The 22,379-nt window shown below is 42.3% G+C and overlaps 1 protein-coding gene across 1 annotated transcript; it reads left to right on the top strand.

The window, feature by feature from the left end:
* Window positions 1-802: 802 nt before the first annotated feature.
* LOC117675896 (uncharacterized) lies at window positions 803-22,148 on the top strand. Its single transcript, XM_034434956.2, has 5 exons — window positions 803-921; window positions 12,232-12,272; window positions 18,111-18,226; window positions 19,015-20,244; window positions 22,024-22,148. Exons 1-5 carry the CDS (start codon window positions 905-907, stop codon window positions 22,057-22,059), a joined length of 1,440 nt encoding a protein of 479 aa, XP_034290847.2. The 5' UTR covers window positions 803-904; the 3' UTR covers window positions 22,060-22,148.
* The last annotated feature ends 231 nt before the right edge of the window (window positions 22,149-22,379 follow it).

Consider the following 22,379-nt stretch of genomic DNA (forward strand, 5'->3'; position numbering starts at 1 on the left):
ACAAAACCATGCCCACAAAACCACACCATGTCCACAAAACCACGCCCACAGAACTGGTAGTAAAAAAAAATTGGATTTCGCCACTGCGTGGGAGTCAAGGTCAGCATCAAGGCAACCTGAGAGCTCCGAGGGGGAAGAGGGAATGGAGCTGGCAGAGAGAGAGAGAGAGAGAGAGAGAGAGAGAGAGAGAGAGAGAGAGAGAGAGAGAGAGAGAGAGGCGGAGCCTGGGCCACCAGTCAACCCTCAGATGGAGAGTCAACAACCCCAAAGTCTGGAGTTGGCTGATGAAGAAGAGGAGGAATAGCTGGGTCCAGTGCCTGATGCATGGATGCGCAGAAGGCAGAGGAGAGGAGAGCAGTGGAAATCTGTGGGCTGATCCTTGGGAAGGAAGTGCCACTGCTGCCAGTGAAGCTCCACCCTAGTTCTGGGGATAAAAGGCAGGGGGCGGAGATGACTCGATGTGGCAGACAACTATTCATCTCCCTACCGGACAGACTTGTTAGCCTAAGGTGAGAGAGACTTTTTGCCGGAGCTGCTGGTGCTCCTAATAAAGGAATCTTTGAGTTAACTTCAGAGGGTTTGTTGTGTTTGGGGAGCTGGGTCAAAACAGGTAAGTTCAAAACCATCCACAAAGGACTTGGCAAAGAACCCCACAACAAAACAGAAGCTTCTTTTGCAGGCAAGGAGAAGACATTTCGGAAACTGGAAGACAGATTTCATCTGAGAATTAGGGAACAGGTCACAAAACTCCGCCTGCCTTTCTCTTCATTTCCCCTTCTTTCTTCTTTTATGACATCATCGTTCTCACTCCAAGGATCCTATTCCGTGACATCACAATATAAATTCTCAACAGGAAGAGAAAAAGAAATGGCTTCTGGAAGAAAACACTTTCCCCCCATGAAGAATGAAGAAGCAGGAGAGGTGACTGACTTTTTCCACTTACATGTATCTTTTGGGTTGGCGGGTACTCTTCTCCGCAGAGCGGCTTCTGAGATTGAAGCAGAAGGACAGTTCAAATTGGGATCTCTTTGGTGATTTCTGTACAGGCGGCCCATTCAGATATTTAAGACGGTGGCCGGTTTAATGGAGACCAACTATATCTGCCTTTTTTCCAACCAAGAGCTGAGCCTAGAAATATCATATCACCTGACCACTGGTGGTATTTAGCCAGTTCTATCTGGTTCTAGCGAACCGGTAGCGGCAGCTGCAGGAGGCTCCGCCCACCAGCCCGGATCTCATCATGTCCCATTTTTGACGCTCTGTGCATGCGTGGAGGTGGGTCACATTTGCGAACCGGTAGCGAAGGAAAGTGAATGCCACCTGTGCACCTGACCTACATCATAAGTGGAGTTCTACCTATGGTAACACAAGCTGTCCACTTGTTCAGAGTATACCTTTATCTGGACAGCTTTCCCATTTTGTCTTTCTTTTTCTTCTCCCAGTAGGAATCAGTAAAGCTGATGGTCATTGCAGACATGACAAAATATGTACATGCATTCAACTTTTCCTTGCAACAGGATAATTTTTCATCGGTTTCAAAGCAGCTCTCTGGACTTGTGTGTGAGCGCACAAGATCAACAGCGTTTTGAGAGCCGATCAATGTCTTTCGACATCAACCGCAATACACTGAAACTGCACCAGTGGTGGGTTGCCCCCCGGTTTGCACCGGTTCTATAGAACTGGTAGTAAAACCGGCGGGAGGCTCCGCCCACTGACCCCGACATCATCAAAACGCTTCTGCGCATGTGCAGAAGCTTCTGCACTTGTGCAGAAGAGCACACCGTGGCCCCGCTGTGAACTGGTAGTAAAGGTAAGTAGAACTCACCCCTAAACATGGAAAAAAGCAGGCATGGGGCTCTGTTTTGAGCAATGATTCCCATTTTTAGAGACACTGGCTTAACATTATCATCATTTCCTTTTTATGACCCCATAATCCCTTGTCTGAATGGAATTGAGTGTTTACTGGCTGGATGCCTTTCCTGTCACCAATGCGGAATTTTATTCAGCAAATAAATTCTCATTGTGCCCAGAGAGATAAATATCTGCCTCTACCTAGGATCGAACTCACAGCCTCCTGATTGTGGTGGTGAGAGCTCCGCCTCTAGGCCACAGCACCACTCTAGAGACTGGTCTAACGCCATCTCCTAATTCTTAGAATTCCGGTTCTCAAAGGGGAAAGGTGACTTGGCCTTTTAGATGGGATGCTTTTGCTGTTAGGACCGGGCAGATACATTCAACATGAATTATGGACAGTGGTCCAAGAGATCCTCCCTGTCCTTCTGCATGGAATGCAAGATCATAATTGTCCTTTCTCAAGCGAAGACCTATATTATTTTCGTTTTCACGGTTTTCAGGACAACAGAAGGGAGGATGAGCTGAGGCTGCTTTTGAGGGACGGTGGAGTAGAAATGATGATGATGGGAAAGGGCTTTAAAACCAAGATAGATCATTGTTCTATCTACCTCAATATCCGCACTAAGATAAGGGTAAAGGTTTTCCCTTGCCCAGCCTTGTCTGATTCTAGGGGGCAGTGCTCATCTCTGTTTCTTAACCAAAGGAGCCAACGTTGTCCGGATACATTTTCTGTGGTCATGTGGCCAACATGACTATATGTCGAGATGCACGGAATAGTGTTATCTTCCCATCAAAGTGGTACCTATTTATCTACTTGCCTTTGCATGGTTTTGAACTGCTAGGTGGGCAGGAGCTGAGGCAAGTAATGGGAGCTCATCCTGTTGTGCAGTTCTTGGGTCTCAAACCCCGGGCTGTTAGCTTTCCAGCTGACAAGCTCAGCTTCTTTAACCACTGAGTCATTGTGCCCGCTGTATCTATACTAAAGGAGTAATTCCCCAGGACATGAGACCAGAATTTTCCTGGTTCTCTTTGGTGATGCTGAAGGTCAAACTTGGGCAAGTTTGGCGTCTAACACAAGTTCTTTACCGCCATGTCTGAGAATTTCTCCCAAATCTTACATTCTTTCTTGTCTTTGATAGATTTTCATCCAAACCTTTAAAAAAAAAAAAAAAAAAGGTGGGGAGAGGAAACCCCCACCCTGTGCATGGAATTCTTGAATTTCATTTTAAGACAGAGTTTGTAGACAGGAAACAATCTGGAATCTGCTCATCCGTGCTATGACTGTTTTGTGTCATTCCAGGAAGAGACTGGCTGCAGAGCTAGCCTAAATAAGGGCATCTGGTAGCCATATTTACCGGGTAAATCCAACCCAAACATTCCAACAATCTCTTTTATTTTTAATCGAGTTTCATTTAGTTCTTGGCATGAATTCCACGTCTGCGGAGGCTCTCTCTATTGTTGGTTGCTAAAGAATGTAGCGCTAAACTAGAAGATAGGGAATGCATCTGCTCTTCTTCCATCCTTTAAGGACAGGGTTGGGTTTTCTGTGTCCTTAGGATCTTCTGAGAACGCCCAGTATATTTACTATCCAGTGGTGGGTTTCAAAATTTTTTTACTACCGATTCTATGGGTGTGGCTTGGTGGGCGTGGCATGGCTTGGTGGGCATGGCAGGGAAAGGATACTGTAAAGTCTCCATTCCCACCCCACTCCAAGGGAAGGATACTATAAAATCTCCATTCCCTCCCCATTCCAGGGGAAGGATACTGCAAAAGAGTATCCTACCAGGAAAGAGCCTGGTAGTACAGTGGTCTAAAACACCTTGTTATTAAGACCAGCTGCCTGCAATTACTGCAGGTTTGAATCTCGCCAGGCTCAAGGTTGACTCAGCCTCCCATCCTTCCTAAAGTAGGTAAATTGAGGACCCAGTTGTGGGGGCAATAAGCTGTATAAATATACAAAAGGATGAAGGCTATTGCTCAGCACATTGTAAGCCGCCCTGAGTCTCCGGAGAAGGGCGGCATATAAATCAAATTTAAAAAAAAATAATAATCCCCATTTCCTCCCGATCAGCTGGGACTCAGAAGGCAGAGAATAGATGAGGGCAGGGCAAGTCAGAGGTGGTATTTACCGTTCTCCGAACTACTCAAAATTTCCACTACCGGTTCTCCAGAACTGATCAGAATCTGCTGAAACCCACCTCTGATGCAATCCCATTCAAACCCATGAAAAAAAAAAAGATTGTGATGGAAGTCTGGGGTGAGGTCAGCCGTATCTGAGCTGTCATCTGAAACTGACCACCAAATGGAACAAAGAAAGTTCTCTGATCTTTGTCCTCCAGACTTGATAGTCTCTTCTGTACCACTGTAAGCAAGTTTTCCATTGGTTGAAAAAGAGCATCTTTTAAAAAGTGAACGGGCTAGCACAGGAATTTAAACTCAAAGCCCAGGAGCTGGATCCAGCCTGCAGAGTGCTTAGATCTGGCCAGTGGGGCCACCCTGAAAACAGTGAAGGACTGGCCCGTCGTGCCTCTGCCAGTGAAAACGGAGCTTGGGAGGGCTGCATGCGACCCTCCTGAGCTCTGTTTTCGCTAGCAGAGGGTTGCAGAAGGCCATCGTAGCCAAAAAACGGAGCTCAGGAATCCATTTTTGCTTGCAGAGTGCTCGGGCCATCACAGGCACCCCCAACATGAATGATGTCGAGCTGGCCATGCCCATCCTGGCCCCCCCAAGGTCAAACACAACCCTGATGCCGCCCTCAATAAAATCGAGTTTGACACCTCTGGGTTAGCACGATCTCATTAAGATGTATTACATCATTTTTCTTAAAGTCTTTAGTAGAAAATTCCAGTCCACTCTATCAAAGGCCTTCTCCGCATCCAAGAAAACCAGCACTGCAGAGATCTGTTTATTCTTCTCAAGATATTCCAATAAATCTATAACTTGCCTTACATTGTCCTTCATGTATCTGCTCTCTATAAATCCCGCTTGGTCATCGTGAATCACCTCTTGAATTACTGGCATCAATCTGTTGGCTAATACTTTTGCATAAATTTTATAGTCATTATTTAAAAGAGATATTGGTCTGTAATTTTCCGGTTTTTTAGGACCTACTTGTTCTTTTGGTATCAAAGTAATATATGCTGATTTCCATGATGGGGGTATTTTACCCCCTTGTTGTATATTGCAAAATAAGTCTCTAAGTTGTTCTGGAGAACCGGTAGCGGAAATTTTGAGTAGTTCAGAGAACTGGTAAATACCACCTCTGACTGGCCCCACCCCCATCTATTCTCTGCCTGCCGAGTCCCCAGCTGATCGGGAGGAAATGGGGATTTTGCAGTAACCTTCCCATGGAGTGGAGTGGGAATGGAGATTTTACAGCATCCTTCCCCTGCCACGCCCACCAAGCCATGCCCACCAAGCCATGCCACGCCCACCAAGTCACACCCACAGAATTGGTAGTAAAAAAATTTAAAACCCACCACTGTATTACATGCATTATTTGGGCTATTTTTTTTTTACTTCCCAAGCTTAATGCCATCGATATCTTGGAGGAATAAAATTAAAGGAAGGGTGTTGATTCCAAAATCTTATGGTTACCAGGGTTCGGTTTTAAATCCAGGGAGGAAAAAAATTGTGGGACCTATTTTCTTTATTCGCGTTGGATGAAAGCAAACAGTGACTCCATGGGGAAAAAAATCAACAATTCCTTCCATTTTTCTTATTGACATTCTTTGTTCCTTAGGATTTCGAAAACAAAATTCCTCATGAGCTTTGTGATCAAGAAAGTCCTTTTATCCCAACCTTCAATATTGACTGAAATGGGAAATCATCCCAAATGCTAAAATTCAGATGTGGTTTAGAGATTTGGGTGTGTGTGTGCGTGACTTTTTTTTTTAAAAAAATCCCGTTGCTTGTTCTATGCAAAAAAAATATATATGTTAGAATGTGAAAAATGGAAAGACTAGAATGTGATGGAACTCTTGGTCTACTGTTTGTTATCATGCAAGTGATAATCTTCATAAAGCTACGTCGTACTTTTTTAAAAAAGACAAAACATCCCAGAGGTATATACAGTAGTGGTATCTCAGTGTTGTTGTTAGTTGTGAAGTGATGTCCAACCCATCGCAACCCCATGGACGATGTTCCTCCAGGCCTTCCTGTCCTCTACCATCCTCTGGAGTCCATTTAAGCTCACGCCGACTGCTTCAGGGACTCCGTCCAGCCACCTCGTTCTCTGTCGTCCTCTTCTTCTTTTGCCCTCAGTCTCTCCCAGCATTAGGCTCTTCTCCAGGGAGTCCTTCCTTCTCCTTAGGTGGCCAAAGTATTTGAGTTTCCTCTTCAGGATCTGGCCTTCTAAAAAGCAATCAGGGTTGATCTCCTCTAGGACTGACCGGTTGGATCGCCTTGCAGTCCAAGGGACTTGCAGGAGTCTTCTCCAGCACCAGAGTTCAAAAGTATCTCAGTACTCATTGTTAATTGGTTGGGGGAGATGTGATGAGTACCAAAAACAATGAGTGCCAAACATATTTTCCCCATAAGAAATAATGTAGTGAGTCACAAGGCACCTGACACCAACAAGTTCTAGCTTGTGCACTGAGTACCAAACAAGCAATAAGTACCAGGACAAAATGTTCACATCAAAATGCATTGAGTACCAAATTCAAAGAGTTTCAAAGCAGTTGATATCAAGGTACCACTGTACTTGCAACTCCAAAGGTTTGGTTGGGAATCAAATCAAATACAAATATTCAAAACTTACATTTGAAAGGCATCCCTAATTAATTTTCAGTTTTAAAAATCATTTCAGGCTGATTTATCTAAACAATTCATTGGATAAAACCTATACCCTTACATTATCTAAAGGCTGGCCTATAAAAAAAATATCCTGCAACACAGATACAACCGCCACCCCTCTTCCCCATTTCCAAAGCATTCATCCCAATAATATTGATATTCAAGATTCAAGGAATGAATCAATTAAAGGTCACTTGATTACATAGAAAAGATCCTTGAGATGGTTGAAAAACAACATTTGCCACGAGTTGCTAAAATTAGGTTCCTGGACATATAAATAATGCAAGCCACTACATATAAGATTCAGGCCTCAGCATTTTTATTTGTCTGTCGGTTGGTCGGTCGGTTGATCAATTATCTCTATATCTCTATCTTTCTATCTGTCTTTCTTTCTTTCTATATCTATCTATCTTTCATCTCTATCTTTCTTTCTATTTATATCTATCTATCATCTATCTACCATCTATCTTTTTCTATCTATCTATCTATCTATCTATCTATCTATCTATCTATCTATCATCTATCTATCTATCTATCTATCTATCTATCATTATCTCTATATATCTTTCTATCTCTTTCTTTCTTTATCTATATATCATCTCTATCTTTCTTTCTTTTTATATCTATCTATCATCTACTATCTATCTATCTATCTATCTATCATTATCTATATATCTTTCTCTTTCTTTCTTTCTTTCTTTATCTATCATCTCTTTCTTTCTTTTTATATCTATCTATCATCTATCTACCTTCTATCTTTATATCTTTATCTATCTATCTATCTGTCTGTCTATCTATCTATCTATCTATCTATCTATCTATCTATCTATCTATCATTATCTCTATATATCTTTCTACCTCTTTCTTTCTTTATCTATATATCATCTCTATCTTTCTTTCTTTTTATATCTATCTTTATCTATCTATCTATCTATCTATCTATCTATCTATCTATCTATCATCAACTATCTAATCTATCAAGTATCAATCATTCATCCATCCATCCAACCAACCAACCATCCATCCATCCATCAATCCAATGCAGCTATCTACTGGCTATCTGACTAACTAACTATGTAGCTAGCAATCCAGCTAGCTAGCTAGCTATTGAGCTATTTCTAGTTACCTGTAGCTATTTAGCTATTTTTAACTATCTAGCTATCTCCAACTCTCTAACTATCTGAATGACCCATGAGTAATGTTCCTCTCACATGAGTCTCTAGTAGTGGGATGCCATGGGGAACACAAGGTGCAAGGAACAGGGGTCAACAATTGTTCTCCCAGCAGCTATAGGGGCATACAAAGGAAACAAGGGCCATTTACAACATGAAACCCAAGTCCCTTAGCAACTAAAGCATAGTCTTTTTTCAGTACTCTGTTCTATACATTCTTTTCTGTGCCCCAATAAAATGTGTTATGCATCCACTCTAGAATGAATCTAAACTATAAAAGGTGCAAAGCAAAGCACCATTCAGGAACATTCCTTTATTTGGGGACATCATGACAACAATATCAACTACAATTATCTGCCTTCCAAATGAGGCTTTGTAATAGAAATAATCTTTTCTACCTGTTCCTCTAAGCTCCCCTTCATTATCTTTGCTTTTTTTTCCTGTGCAGAATGGAGTTGCCACATTTCCCTGTAGCCTCCCATTGAAGTTTATTTAAAAAGCTTTCACTACAGTCGTAATAAATCCTTTGAACAGTTCAGCTTTTTCTTCATTTCATTTCTTTCACTAGGCCAGGGCTATAAATTAGATCTCTCTTTTCCCCACGAGTTTCGGATGAATGATTTAATTAACAAGGGAAGAAACAAAACAAGGTTTTTCAACACTTAAAAAGCTGTTGAGGAAAATAATTTCAACATGTTTTGTTTTTTTTAGATGAAGACGCCAGGGAATAGGGCCAAAACAATTATTTTATATTTATTTTTCTCTTGTTTTGAAAACAGAACCTGCCTTTACCTGTCTCCAAAATGTAGAGGTAGAAAAAAGTAGTACCAACTTGTGAGGTAATGAAATGGAAATGCATTTAAATTATCTGAAGTGAAATTCAGGTAGTCCTTGATTATCATAGTTGAGATAGATAGGTAGGAAGGTAGGTAGGTAGGCAGGCAGGTAGGTAGGTAGGTAGATGATAGATAGATAGATAGATAGATAGATAGATAGATATTTAGATAGATACTGTAGATAGATAGATAGATAGATAGATAGATAGATAGATAGATAGTAGATAGTAGATAGAAAGATAGATATAGACAGACAGACAGATAGACAGACAGACAGACATAGACAGAGAGATAGAGAGATAGATAGAGAGACAGAGAGACAGAGACAGAGAGACAGACAGACAGAGATAGAAAGATAAACTGATAGATGATAGATAGATAGATACTGTAGATTGATAGATAGATGATAGATAGATAGATAGATAGATAGATAGATAGATAGACAGACACAGACAGACAGACACAGATGATATATGATAGATAGATAGATAGATAGATAGATAGATAGATAGATAGATAGATAGATGATAGAAGACAGAGATAGAGAGACAGAGAGACTGTGGCAGCTAGAGATAAATGATAGATGATAGAGCTAGCTAGCTAGCTAACTAGATAGATAGACAGACAGATGAATAGATAGATATCCATGCTCATTTAAGCAAATATATTCTAGTCTTAACTATTCATTAAAGAAACATCTTTTATTATTAAGTGAAAAACTGCAGAAGAGAGAGAGAAAAAATCCATATTTCTCATTGCCCAATTGTGACCCTGCTATTTCTCAAACTAATAATAGCCCAATGGTCAATTTGGAGCTAGACCTAGCAACCTTCATTGTATTTTCATTTCAAATGGGAAATAGGGAGTGTACTTATTTTATTTTTATAAATGACTCGAGCCAAACGCTCCAAAAGATGCATAACCAAAAGGGGGTGAAAAGTGCTTTCTTCTCTCCTTAATTTGCCCCAGGCTCCAAACCAGAAAAAAAGATATTGCCTAGAAAAATCCTTCCATACTTTTTCTTTTGCACTGATGAACGCGGAATTGGAATATAATTAAGGTGTCTGAGATGAACAAAACAGGAGAAGAAAAGAACAAATTGGCATTATTTAAAATCAACAAATAAGAAAACAGGAGATCAGTGAGGCCAAGGAGAAAATTCCAAAATACTTTCTGTAGCCATTCAGGGCTAATCAGGTGTTCTTTTGGAAATATATAGCTAATTACCAGGTTTCTTTCACATAAATAAGAGCAAATGTAGGGGGAATATTATCTAACAAGAAATGTGGAACACCAGGAAGTGAATCCTTTCAGTGCAAGCACATAATGTTGGTTTACTTTGATAGTAAAACCAAAAGAGTCTTGCCCATCTCACCTGTTCATTTGGCCTTCTCTACCTGTGACACGATGGCTCAGTGGCTAAGACTGAGCTTGTCGATCGAAAGGTCGGCAGTTCAGCGGTTCAAATCCCTAGTGCCATGAAATGGGGTGAGCTCCCGTTACTTGTCCCAGCTTGTCCCTGGGGGAAATAGAAAAAGAAAACTATCAGCTTAAAACCAAGGGAAATAAGTACAACTGTATTAACTGAAGGACCAATACGAAACAAATGCTTCAAAAGATTAATTTATTTACGTGTTGTTTGTTGTGTAAATGTTCTTATATGTTTTTATATGTGTTTTAATAAAGTTTATAAATTTTAATTTTTAAAAAAATGCAAGTATAAAAATAGGGACCACCTTTGGTGGGAAGGTAACAGCGTTCTGTGCCTGGCCTGAGAAGGTAAGGGTGACAGTGGGGGATGGAGAAGCGGCCAGGGCAGAGACAGAGAGATACAGAGAGAGGGGGAGAAAGAGAGAGAGACAGAGAGAGAGACAGAGAGAGGGGGAGGGAGGGAAGGAGGGAGGGGAGAGAGAGATATGTTAAAAGGATTTTGTGGTTCCCGGTGTTTTTTAACAACTGGTTCACTACCCTAATGACCAGCTGGGTAGGCATGGCTGGGGGGTCATTTGACTGGTGGAAGTGAGTGACATCGAGTTGGCCACGCCCACCCAGGTTTTGTGGCTCCCGGTGTTTTCCTTTTTTGTGGGAAACGGGTCCAAATGGCTCTCTGAGTATTTAAGGTTGCAGACCCCTGTGCTAGAATGGGGATTAGGTTAAAATATCAGTGAATGGAAGCAAGATGTTCAATATTCATAAGTAATAACAATAGAGGAGGTATTTTATTGTATAGGCATTTCCATTAACTGCTGTGATTTTGGTTCAGTATGGCATACTCTCAGCTATCATTCATTACACGATGGTGGCCATGAGTTAATATATTAATTTGCATTAATATGCACATATTTCTGAACCAAGAAACACTGTTTTATTCAATAAGGCACTTATGGTATTGTAGAGTGAAAAATCCCTACCCCCCCCCATGCCCAGCTGAGCCGCACAATCAAAAGCATTTTTTCTACAACCTCTTCAGCCGAAAAAATGCATTTATTTATTTATTTATTTATTTATTTATTTATTTATTTATTTATTTATTTCATGTATTTATATGCCGCCCTTCTCCAGAAGGACTCAGGGCAGCGAACACAAGTTAAAAACATGTACAACAAAATCCCATTTTAAACCAAATTAACTAATAAATAATAAATAATAAAACCCAGAATCAGAGTCAGCCTATTTGCTTGAACAACCAAGTCTTCAGGTTCCGATGGAAGGAGCGGAGATCAGGAGCCGTCTGGAGCTCAGTAGGCAACTCATTCCAGGTTTTTTTTTAAAAGTAAAAAAAAAAAAAAGCCTCTGATGATCATGTGGCTCAGCTGGGATCGTCAAAGGCTTTTACAAGTAAAACCCCCCTTTTTTTTCTTTTAAATGCCTCTGATGATCCAAGCTGAGTTGCCTGATCGGCAGAGGCTTTTTTAAAAAGCCTCTGCCGATCAGGCAACTCAGCTGGGATCATCAGAGCCTTTTGAAAGCATTTTTTTACAACCACTTCACCGAAGAGGTTGTAGAAAAAATGGTTTTAAAAGTTAAAAAAAAAATGGCCACGCCCACCCAGTCACATTACCCCCACACACACCAAGCCACGCCCACAGAACCGGTAGTAACAAATTTTAGATTTCACCACTGCCACTGGCGCCCCAGACACAAGTGACGTCAAGCTGGCCATCAGGCAACTCAGGTGTGTGTCACCAACCCTGGTGACACACACACACACACACACACACACACACACACACACACACGCACACACACATGTACATACCCCGAGGTAAAACACAACCCTGATGCAGCCCTCAATGAAATTGAGGTTGACACCACTGCATGAAAACATACACCCAGAGAGCAAACATTATCTGGTCGCCATTGAAAAAGTGAATTTATTTTAGGCTGTAATCTGCAGCGGATTATGTTGCAGTTAAATTGTGTGACATTCTTCCTTCTAAGCTGGTTTGCGCAGCTTTGCATAGCTTTGATGTCCGATTATACATCAGATTCCAGAAATGCTGCTAGACTAATCCAAATATGACTTTTTTTTTAAAAGAAAAAGAAAAAAGAAAATCTTTCCATTTCTATTGCAGTAAACATGGAAGACGTGGACAGAGTGAAACACGAAGCCCAGGTATGAAATTGATCAAGACAAGGATAATATATGCATTGTTGTCCTACTCGTTGTTATTTATTTCCAGCATTGTCATTCTGTTCTGACAAGGTATACAGATACAGATACAGATTAACAGAGTTGGAAGGGACCTTGGAAGTCATCTAGTTCCAACCTCCCACCCAAGCAGACCCTACACCATTTTTAACAGATGGTAGTTCAGTCTCTTCTTGAAAGCTTCCAGAGATGAAGCTCTCTCAACTTTTGAAGGCAACTTCTGTTCCATGGGTCGGTTCTCTCACCATCAGAAAATTTCTCCTTATTTCCAGGTTGAATCTCTCCTTGTCCAGTGTCCATCCGTTATTCCTTGTCTGGCCTTTGGGTGCTTTGGAAAATAGGTTGACCCCTTCCTCTCTGTGGCAGCCCCTCAAATATTGGAAGACTGCTATCCTGTCTCCCGGTCCTTCTCTTCACTAGACTAGCCATGCCCAGTTCCTGCAACCGTTCTTGATATGTTTTAGCCTCCAGTCCCCTAATCATCCTGGTTGCTCTTCTCTGCACTCTTTCTAGAGTCTCAACATCTTTTTATAGAGGGTGGAGGTTCGTTCTCTGAGCTTGTGGGTTGGTTTCTGGATATTTTGTTACCTGTACAGGTAACATCTTCAGCGGAGTTTAGGGGATGTCAGTGTTCTTCTGTTTATAAGGGCTTCAGGTGTGGGTGTCTTGTGATGGATTTTATGATGGGTCAGGTGTGAGTCATCAGTGAGAATCTTGTGATGGATCTTGTGACAGAGAGGTTACATAAGATCAGGGTCATTGGGAGGGTTAGGGTTGGGGGTGGGGGTGGTGTTGCATGGGTTGGTTGAAGGTCGGTGCTGTCTCTGGTTGGCCATGTCCTTGATTTGGATTCTGAGGGGTTCGTAGGCTGGTTGTAGGTCAAGGTATATAGTATCTCCCAGAGCTAAAATGGAAATTCTAAGAAGGGTCATCCCGAAACATCTGGAGAGTCAGCGGTGGGTTGCTCCCGGTTCACACCGGTTCACAAGAACTGATAGTAAAAATTTGTAGTAGTTCAGAGAACCGGTAATAACATTGGCTGGCCATGCCCCCGAACTGGTCCTTGGCCCAGTCGCCGCTCACTTACCCCGCCCACCTCATCAGAGGCTTTTTTTTTTACTTTTAAAAGCATTTTTTCTACAACCTCTTTGGCAGAAAAAAATGCCTTTAAAAGTAAAAAAAAAAAGCCTCTGATGATCGCACGGCTCAGCTGGGATCATCAGAGGCTTTTAAAAGCATTTTTTCCTGCAACCTGTTCAGCCGAAGAGGTTGTAGAAAAAAAAATGCCTTTAAAAGCCTCTGGTGATCCCAGCTGAGTTGCCTGATCATCAGAGGCTTCTAAGAGCATTTTCTTTTTTGCAACCTCTTAAGGTTGTAGAAAAAATGCTTTTAAAAGTTTTTTTTTAAAAAAGTTGGCCACGCCCACCCAGTCACATTACCCCCCACCAATCCACGCCCACAAAATAAGCCACGCCCACAGAACCGGTAGTAAAAAAATTTAGAAGCTACCCCTGTGGAGAGCCTACAACTTGAGGAAGGTTGCTATAGAAAGCAAAGGGGCTTTTAAAAGATAAGCTTCCATGGGTTAGACCAGGATTCTCAACCTCCAGGACCTCAAGACATATGGACTTCAACTTCCAGAATTCTCCAGCCAAATAATACAACTGAGCGGGTCCAGAGGTATTTCACAAGAAGAGTACTCTACTCACAATAGAATCCCTTATGCCACTAGGCTTGAAATTTTGGGTTTGGGCAATCTGGAATTGCACCGCCTGCGGTCTGACCTAAGTATAGTACACAAAATTGTCTGCTACAATGTCCTACCTGTCAATGACTACTTCAGCTTCAACCACAATAATACACGGGCAAACAATAGATACAAACTCTAGGTAAACTGCTCCAAACTCGATTGCAGAAAATACGACTTCAGCAACAAAGTGGTCAACGCCTGGAATACTCTACTTGACTCCATTGTTACATCCACAGACCCCCATAGCTTCAACCTTAAACTGTCTACCATGGACCTCACCGCATTCCTAAGAGATCCGTAAAGGGGGCATCCATAAGTGCACCAGCGTACCTACCGTCCCTGTCCCACTGTCCCATTTATTTGTACTCATTATACCTGTGCTCATCTCCATGTTTATACTTATACCTGTTATCTCGTATATGTTTGACAAACTAAATAAATAAATAAAAATACATAAATAAATAAAATTTGGAGAGCCTACAACTTGGGGAAGGCTGCTACAGAAAGCAAAGGGGCGTGGCCTTCAACTTCCAGCATCCTCCAGCCGAATGCTGAATGAGGAATTCTGGGAGTTGAAGTCCAGACATCAGATTGCTGAGATTAAGAAACATTGTTATAGGACATTAGAGGTTGCACTCCAAAGACAGGTGGCAAGTAGGATGAGAACTATATTTTAATTTTAAAAAACAAGTTGAGCTCTCAAACTGACCTTGATTTTTGGTGATTACCACTTCCATACCACTAGTGGTGTGTTGGTTGTGGCAGTGAGAACAGCCACTGTCTTCTTCTGGGGTGGTTTCCAACCTTCTCACTAATAACCTTGGTGTTTCTTGGATCTCCGATACAATACTAAATAGGATTACTCCTATTTAGTTTCCAAGCCAAGTAAGTACCAGCCTACCTGAAATTAAATTACATCAAGTCTTCAGGTTCAAATGTCTCAGTTTAAGGAGAATCCATAATTATGAACAGAGCCTAGTGTAGCAAAATTTGAGTTATATACACAATTGGTTCAAAATCATTATACCATACTACTTTTGTTGTTGTTGTTAGTTGCAAAGTTGTGTCTGACCTCATCGTCATCCCATGGACAATGTTCCTCCGGGCCTTCCTGTCCTCTACCATCTTCTGGAGTCCATTTAAACTCACGCCTGACTGCTTCAGTGACTCCATCCAGCCACTTCGTTCTCTGCCATCCCTTTCTTCTTTTGCCCTCAATCTATCCCAGCATTAGGCTCTTCTCCAAGGAGCCTTTTCTTCTCATTAGGAGGCCAAAGGATTTGAGTTTCATCTTCAGGATCTGGCCTTCTAAAGAGCAGTCAGGGTTGATCTCCTCCAGGACTGACCAGTTTGATCGCCTTGCAGTCCAAGAGACTCGCAGGAGTCTTCTCCATCACCACAGTTCAAAGGCCTCAATTCTTTGGCTCTCAGCCTTTCTTATGGTCCAACTTTCACAGCCATCCATTGCAATTGGGAAAACCATCGCCTTGACTATATGCACTTTTGTTGGCAGGGTGATGTCTCTGCTTTTTAGTATGCTGCTAATACAGTCTTATACAATAATATTCTTTTGGCTTACATACAAATTCAACTTAAGAACAGACTCTGGGAATGGAACTCATTCTTAAACTGAGATACACTGGTAGTCCTTGACTTCAACTCTTCATTTAGTGACTGTTCAAAGTTACACCGTCGCTGAAAAAAGTGACTTATGGCCATTTTTCACACTTACGACCATTGCAGTATCCCCAAGTCACAGGATCAAAATTCAGTTGGCAACTGACTCATATTTTTGACGGTTGCAGTGTCCCGGGGTCATGTGGTCCAGGGGTAGGTTCCACTTACCTTTACTACCGGTTTGCAACGGGGCCGCGCGCGCGAGCCTCCCACCAGTTCTACTGCCCTTTTGTGACCTTCTGACAAGCAAAGTCGATGGGAAATCCAGATTCACTTAATAACCTTAAGTGACTAAACAACTGCAAATGAATCACTTAACAACTATGGCAAGAAAGGTCATGAAATGGGGCAAAACAGAAGTCTCACTTAGCAACATAAATTTTGGGCACAATTGTGGTCACAAGTCGAGAACTACTTGTACTTGTATAGCAAAGCAAAATAAATACTTATGGTTACAATTGGTTATGATGTATTTAATATATTGGCTTCTTCTTTAGTTCCCTTAAAAGTCACATTTGGGTTACAGATTTCGGAAGTAGCTGGATTTATATGCTATCCAAGAGTTTATACAGTCAGATGCTTATGAGTTTAGATCCATCCATAAGTTAGCTGTGTATATACTCATTTAGTTGTACATGTGTTCCTTATTCCCTCATTTTTTTTCGGTGGGTGACTTGAGATGAATCACAAGTTGGAATTAAGATTGCCAGGAGAAATATCAACAATCTCAGATATGCAGATGATACCACTCTAATGGCAGAAAGTGGAGAGGAACTAAAGAACCTCTTGATGCGGGTGAAGGAGGAGAGTGCAAAAGTTGGCTTGAAATCAACATTAAGAAAACTAAGATCATGGCTCCCGGCCCTCTCAATTCCTGACAAATAGATGGGGAAGAAATGGAGGTAGTGACAGATTTTATTTTCCTGGGCTCCAAGATCACTGCAGATGGGGACTGCAGCCAAGAAATTAAAAGATGCTTGCTCCTGGAGGGGAAAGCTATGGCAAATCTAGATAGCGTACTAAAAAGCAGAGACATCACCCTGCCAACAAAAGTGCATATAGTCAAGGCTATGGTTTTCCCAGTTGCAATGTATGGCTGTGAAAGTTGGACCATAAGGAAGGCTAAGCACCAAAGAATTGAGAGGCCTTTGAACTCTGGTGCTGGAGAAGACTCCTGCGAGTCCCTTGGATTGCAAGGCGATCAAACCGGTCAGTCCTAGAGGAGATCAACCCTGACTGCTCTTCAGAAGACCAGATTCTGAAGATGAAACTCAAATACTTTGGCAACTTAGTGAGAAGGAAGGACTCACTGGAGAAGAGCCTAATGCTGGGAATGATTGAGGGCAAAAGAAGAAGGGGACGACAGAGAACGAGGTGGCTGGATGGAGTCACTGAAGAAGTCGGCGTGAGCTTAAATGGATTCCAGAGGATGGTAGAGGACAGGAAGGCCTGGAGGAAAGTTGTCCATGGGGTCACGATGGGTCGGACACGACTTCGCGACTAACAACAACAACTTGAAAAGGCTAAGCAAATACAAACGTACTTTTCAAATAGACAGCTATTTGAAGTTACAACTGGCAAAACATCTAAGGGAGATACTTATGCGAGTGAGATTTGAACAGCTCGACACAATGGTCAGATATGGGAGCAATTCCATTCTATACCCTACAATGAACGTCTCTGCATTTGCGGAGTGACAGAGGTAGGAGACTGGTTCACATCCTATTTGATCGTTGCTTGTACAAGAGGATGAGAGACAAGTACCTCGGTCCATATACCAAACGAATGACCCATTGGGATCCCCATATCAAAACAATTTACCTTATGTGCGGCCAGAATCTGAAAATAACATTTAACACAGCACAGGACTTAAGCAAAATGGTTCGGTTGAGATTTGCATATGTGGGACTGATTGGGGTAGATTGCAGGGGTGATACCGAAATATAATTTTATCATATTTTATTTATCTATATCTTAAATTATGTATTTTATTCCCATTTCATTTTAGACTGTATTTTATTCCAGTTTAATTTTAATCTGTATTTTATCCAATTCCATTTTAAATTGCTTTAATCTAATTTTAGTAATAATTTGTTTCTGGAAATTTGCACTTTGATATGGCCCAAGGCCTAATCATAAAGTAAAAGTAAAGTAAAGATTAATATTGTATAGAAATCTGTCCTGGCAGTTATTTTTCCTTGCAGTGGTGGCTTCTCTTTTCCTATCTCTTTTCCTTTGGAATTTCTTTACCATTTCTTTGGAAAGTGTATTTGAGCTTAATTTATTGTGGGCTAATCAATACATAAAGAATTGCTGAATTGCCTCATTTCTTTTTCAAGTTCCCAAATCCAATCTTGTTCCTTTCTGTATTTCAGGAGCTGAAAGCCGTACCTCTTTACCAAAACCACTGCCCAAAATAATTTTTCAACAAGACTTCCCAAAACCATCTCGGCCTGGTCACAAAGTGAGATCCAGACCTTCTGTTTTAAAGGCAAGTGATTTTCTTATGGTTGTTTGAAAAGGCCAAACTTGTAAAAAGCAATGCTAGCTATTAGTTTTTTGTGAAATAGATGGAGCCTCTTTTCATGAAAATCAATGTCAACATAGGATCAACAAACATACGTAGAAGAAGGAATGGCAGAACCTGGGGGGGGGAGGAGTCAAAATAGGAATCAGCCTAGAATCTATACATAGTCACAAATGGACCACATTCAACCTCTCTTGAGTTCCTTTGAGCCTTAGCTAGTGCCAAAATAGTGCTGTTACTTGAATAAATTCTTGTGTATAGGGATAAGAGTAATAAACCAATTCAACTGGAACGTCATATATGGTCCTGATATTTTGCACCTGACAATATTTCAAGTCTAACCTTATGAACACACTTGGAATATTGCATCCAGTTTTGGTGACCACAATATAAGAAAATGTGGAGATTCTAGAAAGAGTGCAGAGAAGAGCAACAAAATGATTAGGGGACTGGAGGCTAAAACATATGACGACTGGTTGCAGGAGTTGGGTATATCTAGTCTAGTGAAAAGAAGGACTAGGGGTGAAATGTTAGCAGTGCTCTAATATCTAAGGGGCTGCCACAAAGAAGAGGGGATCAGCCTATTCTCCAAAGCACCTGAAGGCAGGACAAGAAGCAATGTATGAATCCATATTTGTTCTCCTTATGATTTAACAAGCACCCTCAACCTATTTGTGTTGGATGTTCTTTTCTCCATCCCTTTCTCTCCAAACCTTAAATAATAACATGCTGTTGTATTATTAAATGCACAGCCCCCAGCTGAGGGCCTACGGCCATCTAAGAAGCCAGAGCCAACCCCTGAGACGCCAGAGCCACCCCCTGAGAAGCCACAGCCAGCCCCACAGAAACCACAGCCGGTCCCGGAGAAGCCACAGGCAGCCCCACAGAAGCCACAGCCGGTCCCGGAGAAGCCACAGGCAGCCCCTCAGAAACCACAGCCTGCCACTCCTGCTGTACCAGCGGGAAGTGGGCCTACTGCACCCTCTCAGCCAAAACCGCCAGCTAAAGCTAAAGTCCCCGAGCCAGAACCAAGCATATGGGAAAAGATATTCCCGTGTCTAAAGAAAGAGAAACCCGCTCCAAAAGAACCTTTGGAGAAACATTTGGTGGCCGTTGCCCCTCCCCCGAAAGGACCATATGAAAAAACAACTTTGATGGTTGGTGACACGCGTGCAATCTCAACGGTGCCTTCGCCACCCTTGCCTGAGGAGCCTAAAAAGAAACCACCAAGCAGGAAGAAAAGGGAGAAAAGGAAGGCTTCTTCAGCCCACATCTCGGTGCCCAAGACAGTTTTCTCTATCTTTGATCCTGTCAAAGAACCAGCTGAGGTTTACATCCAGGAACCTTCTAAGTTACCCAAAGGGATTTTGAAAACCTCAGAAGAAAGAGTGCAGACCAGCAAATCCGTCTCCATCATCTTGCCCTCAGAAATGGACCAGGCCGAAATACCCCCAGAAGGAGTTGTGAAGTCTTCAAAGACCCACTTCAAAAGTCCGGAGGTATCTCAGGTGACCAGCGAGAGCTCCGTTCAATCGCTCCCTCAGGAAAGAAAACCTACCTCCGCACCTCCTGACCGGGCCAAAGAAAAGGAGGAGAAGTCATCAGAGGAGGAGGAGGAGTCACCACGTCCCATTTCTCTCAAATCACAGAAAAAGGCACCCTTGTTTGCCAGGACGAACGTTCCTCCAAAGCGGAAAGCTAACACAAAAGATTCCGCCACTCAGACGGTCCCACCAGTCGAGGCCGTTAAACCTGCTTCCCCCTTACTCTCCCTACTTCAGTCTCCCTCACCAACCTCCACCACGCCTCAACCTACCGAGAAGATGGCGTGCCGTTTACCTGCAGCACACTTCCAACTGGAGATGGCACCTTCATACATTCCGCCACCGAAACACGGACGCCCTCCGCCTCCATCGACCAAAGCTGAGGATGAAACAGAACCCGACAAACCCCCTAAACCAGGAGCCAGAGGCGCACCACTGGTGAGACAAATGTCTATGGAGGTTCTCAGTCATCCAGGTCACTGTTGTCCCAAAAGTGTTTTTTTCCAAAGGCCACTGGACTTTCTGGTTGTTCTTTGAAGACGTTTCGCTTCTCATCCAAGAAGCTTCTTCAGTTCTGACTGGATGGTGGGGAATGGAAGGATTGATACTCCTTGCAGACAGCTGGTCATTTGCATCCTTTTAGAAGGTTGTTGAGGTCACCTGGTGGTTCATCTGTGTGAAGCCTTCTTGGAACTGTTGAAAGGACTGTGTTGTAGAATGGAGATAGAGTCAAAATTGAACAGCCCTCTCTCAGCAGAGGGATATGGCATCATCTATCTCCAATCTACAACACAGTCCTTTCAACAGTTCCAAGAAGGCTCCACACCTATTTGCACCACTCAGGTGACCCTGAGAACACAGGTAAACCTCCAAGTGGCCTTAACAACCCACTAAAAGAATGCAAATGTCCAGCTCTCTGCAAGGAGTATCACCCCTTCCATTCCCCACCATCCAATCAGAGCTGAAGAAGCTTCTTGGATGAGAAGCGAAACGTCTTCAAAGAAAAACAAGAAAGTCCAGTTGCCTCTTGAAAAAAAGTACCTTTGGGACACTGATGAGCTACTGATACAGCGGTGTGGAGATTTTCTTGCAGTTGTTTTTTAACCCTCCTCATTTAGAGATGGCATTCCCATCCCTAAATGTCAAAAGAGAAACAAATTTCGATCTCCATATGTTGGGAGTTAAAGGGACGCGGTGGCTCAGTGGCTAAGACGCTGAGCTTGTCGATTGAAAGGTCGGCAGTTCAGCGGTTCGAATCCCTAGCGCCGCGTAACGAGGTGAGCTCCCATTACTTGTCCCAGCTTCTGCCAACCTAGCAGTTCGAAAGCACATAAAAAGTGCAAGAAGAAAAATAGGGACCACCTTTGGTGGGAAGGGAACAGCGTTCCGTGCGACTTTGGTGTTGAGTCATGCCAGCCACATGACCACAGAGATGTCTTCGGACAGCGCTGGCTCTTTGGCTTAGAAAAGGAGATGAGCACCGCCCCTAGAGTCGGGAATGACCAGCACTTTTTTTTTTATTTGATTTATATGCCGCCCTTCTCCAGAGACTCAGGGCGGCTTACACTGTGCTAAGCAATAGCCTTCATCCTTTTGTATATTTATACAAAGTCAGCTTATTGCCCCCACAACTGAGTCCTCAATTTACCTACCTTAGAAAGGATGGAAGGCTGAGTCAACCTTGAGCCTTGGCGAGATTCGAACCTGCAGTAAGTGCAGGCAGCTGGTCTTAATAACAGGGTGCTTTAGACCACTGTTTTACCAAGGCTCTTGGTAGTACGGCTCGCACATGTGTGCGAGGGAAACCTTTACCTTTACTTTATGTTAGGAGAGCAAGGTTCTGGCATCCGGTGGGGCCAATGATTTGCCTTTCTGACTTGTTCCCCCCCCCCCCAAGATTGTTCTGGGCTTCAGTGTTTTAATTCCCCTTTGGAGGAATTAATGAAAAAAATTAACCTGTTTTTGCATTATTATTTTTTTGTCTTTTAGTAGCCTCGAATGCACTTTTTGGATGGAAAAACAAGATACAAATCTAATAATAAACTTGTATTTTTGTTTTGGAATTTTCACGAAGTAAAATCCCATCCATCCAGGATGTGTAATCATTTTTCCACTTCATGAGGTAGAAAAATACGGATTGGTCTTGCTTGTTATCTTTTTGACATTTTCTGCTTGTGTTTAATTAATTCTATCTTTGCCTTGTCTTTTTCTCCCCAGCCTGGAGCAAAATGGGTTCATAAATTTCTTTTTTAAGGATTGGGCCAGTCTTCTCCGGAAGCTCCACAAGCGATCAACTGATCACTTTTTATGAAAAGCCAAAAAATAAAACTTTTCCACCAGCATCCAGTGATTTATAGATTTTACCTTATGTTTTAATAATAAACATAATGATTACACTTCTGTATAGGACTTTATAGATTGATCTACTTGGGTTAGGATTGCCATAACGGAGGATTCCTATCTGAGTGGGGGCATGATGTAATAGGATGTTGTAATAAACCCAGCAAGGGTGTCTTCTCAAGAGATCCAACCCAGATTTCAATCAATGAACCCATCATCCTGCTAGGGTTCCA

Source organism: Pantherophis guttatus, chromosome 12, assembly GCF_059756535.1.
Source record: "Pantherophis guttatus breed Tessera chromosome 12, ASM5975653v1, whole genome shotgun sequence".
Classification (NCBI taxonomy): Eukaryota; Metazoa; Chordata; class Lepidosauria; order Squamata; family Colubridae; genus Pantherophis; species Pantherophis guttatus.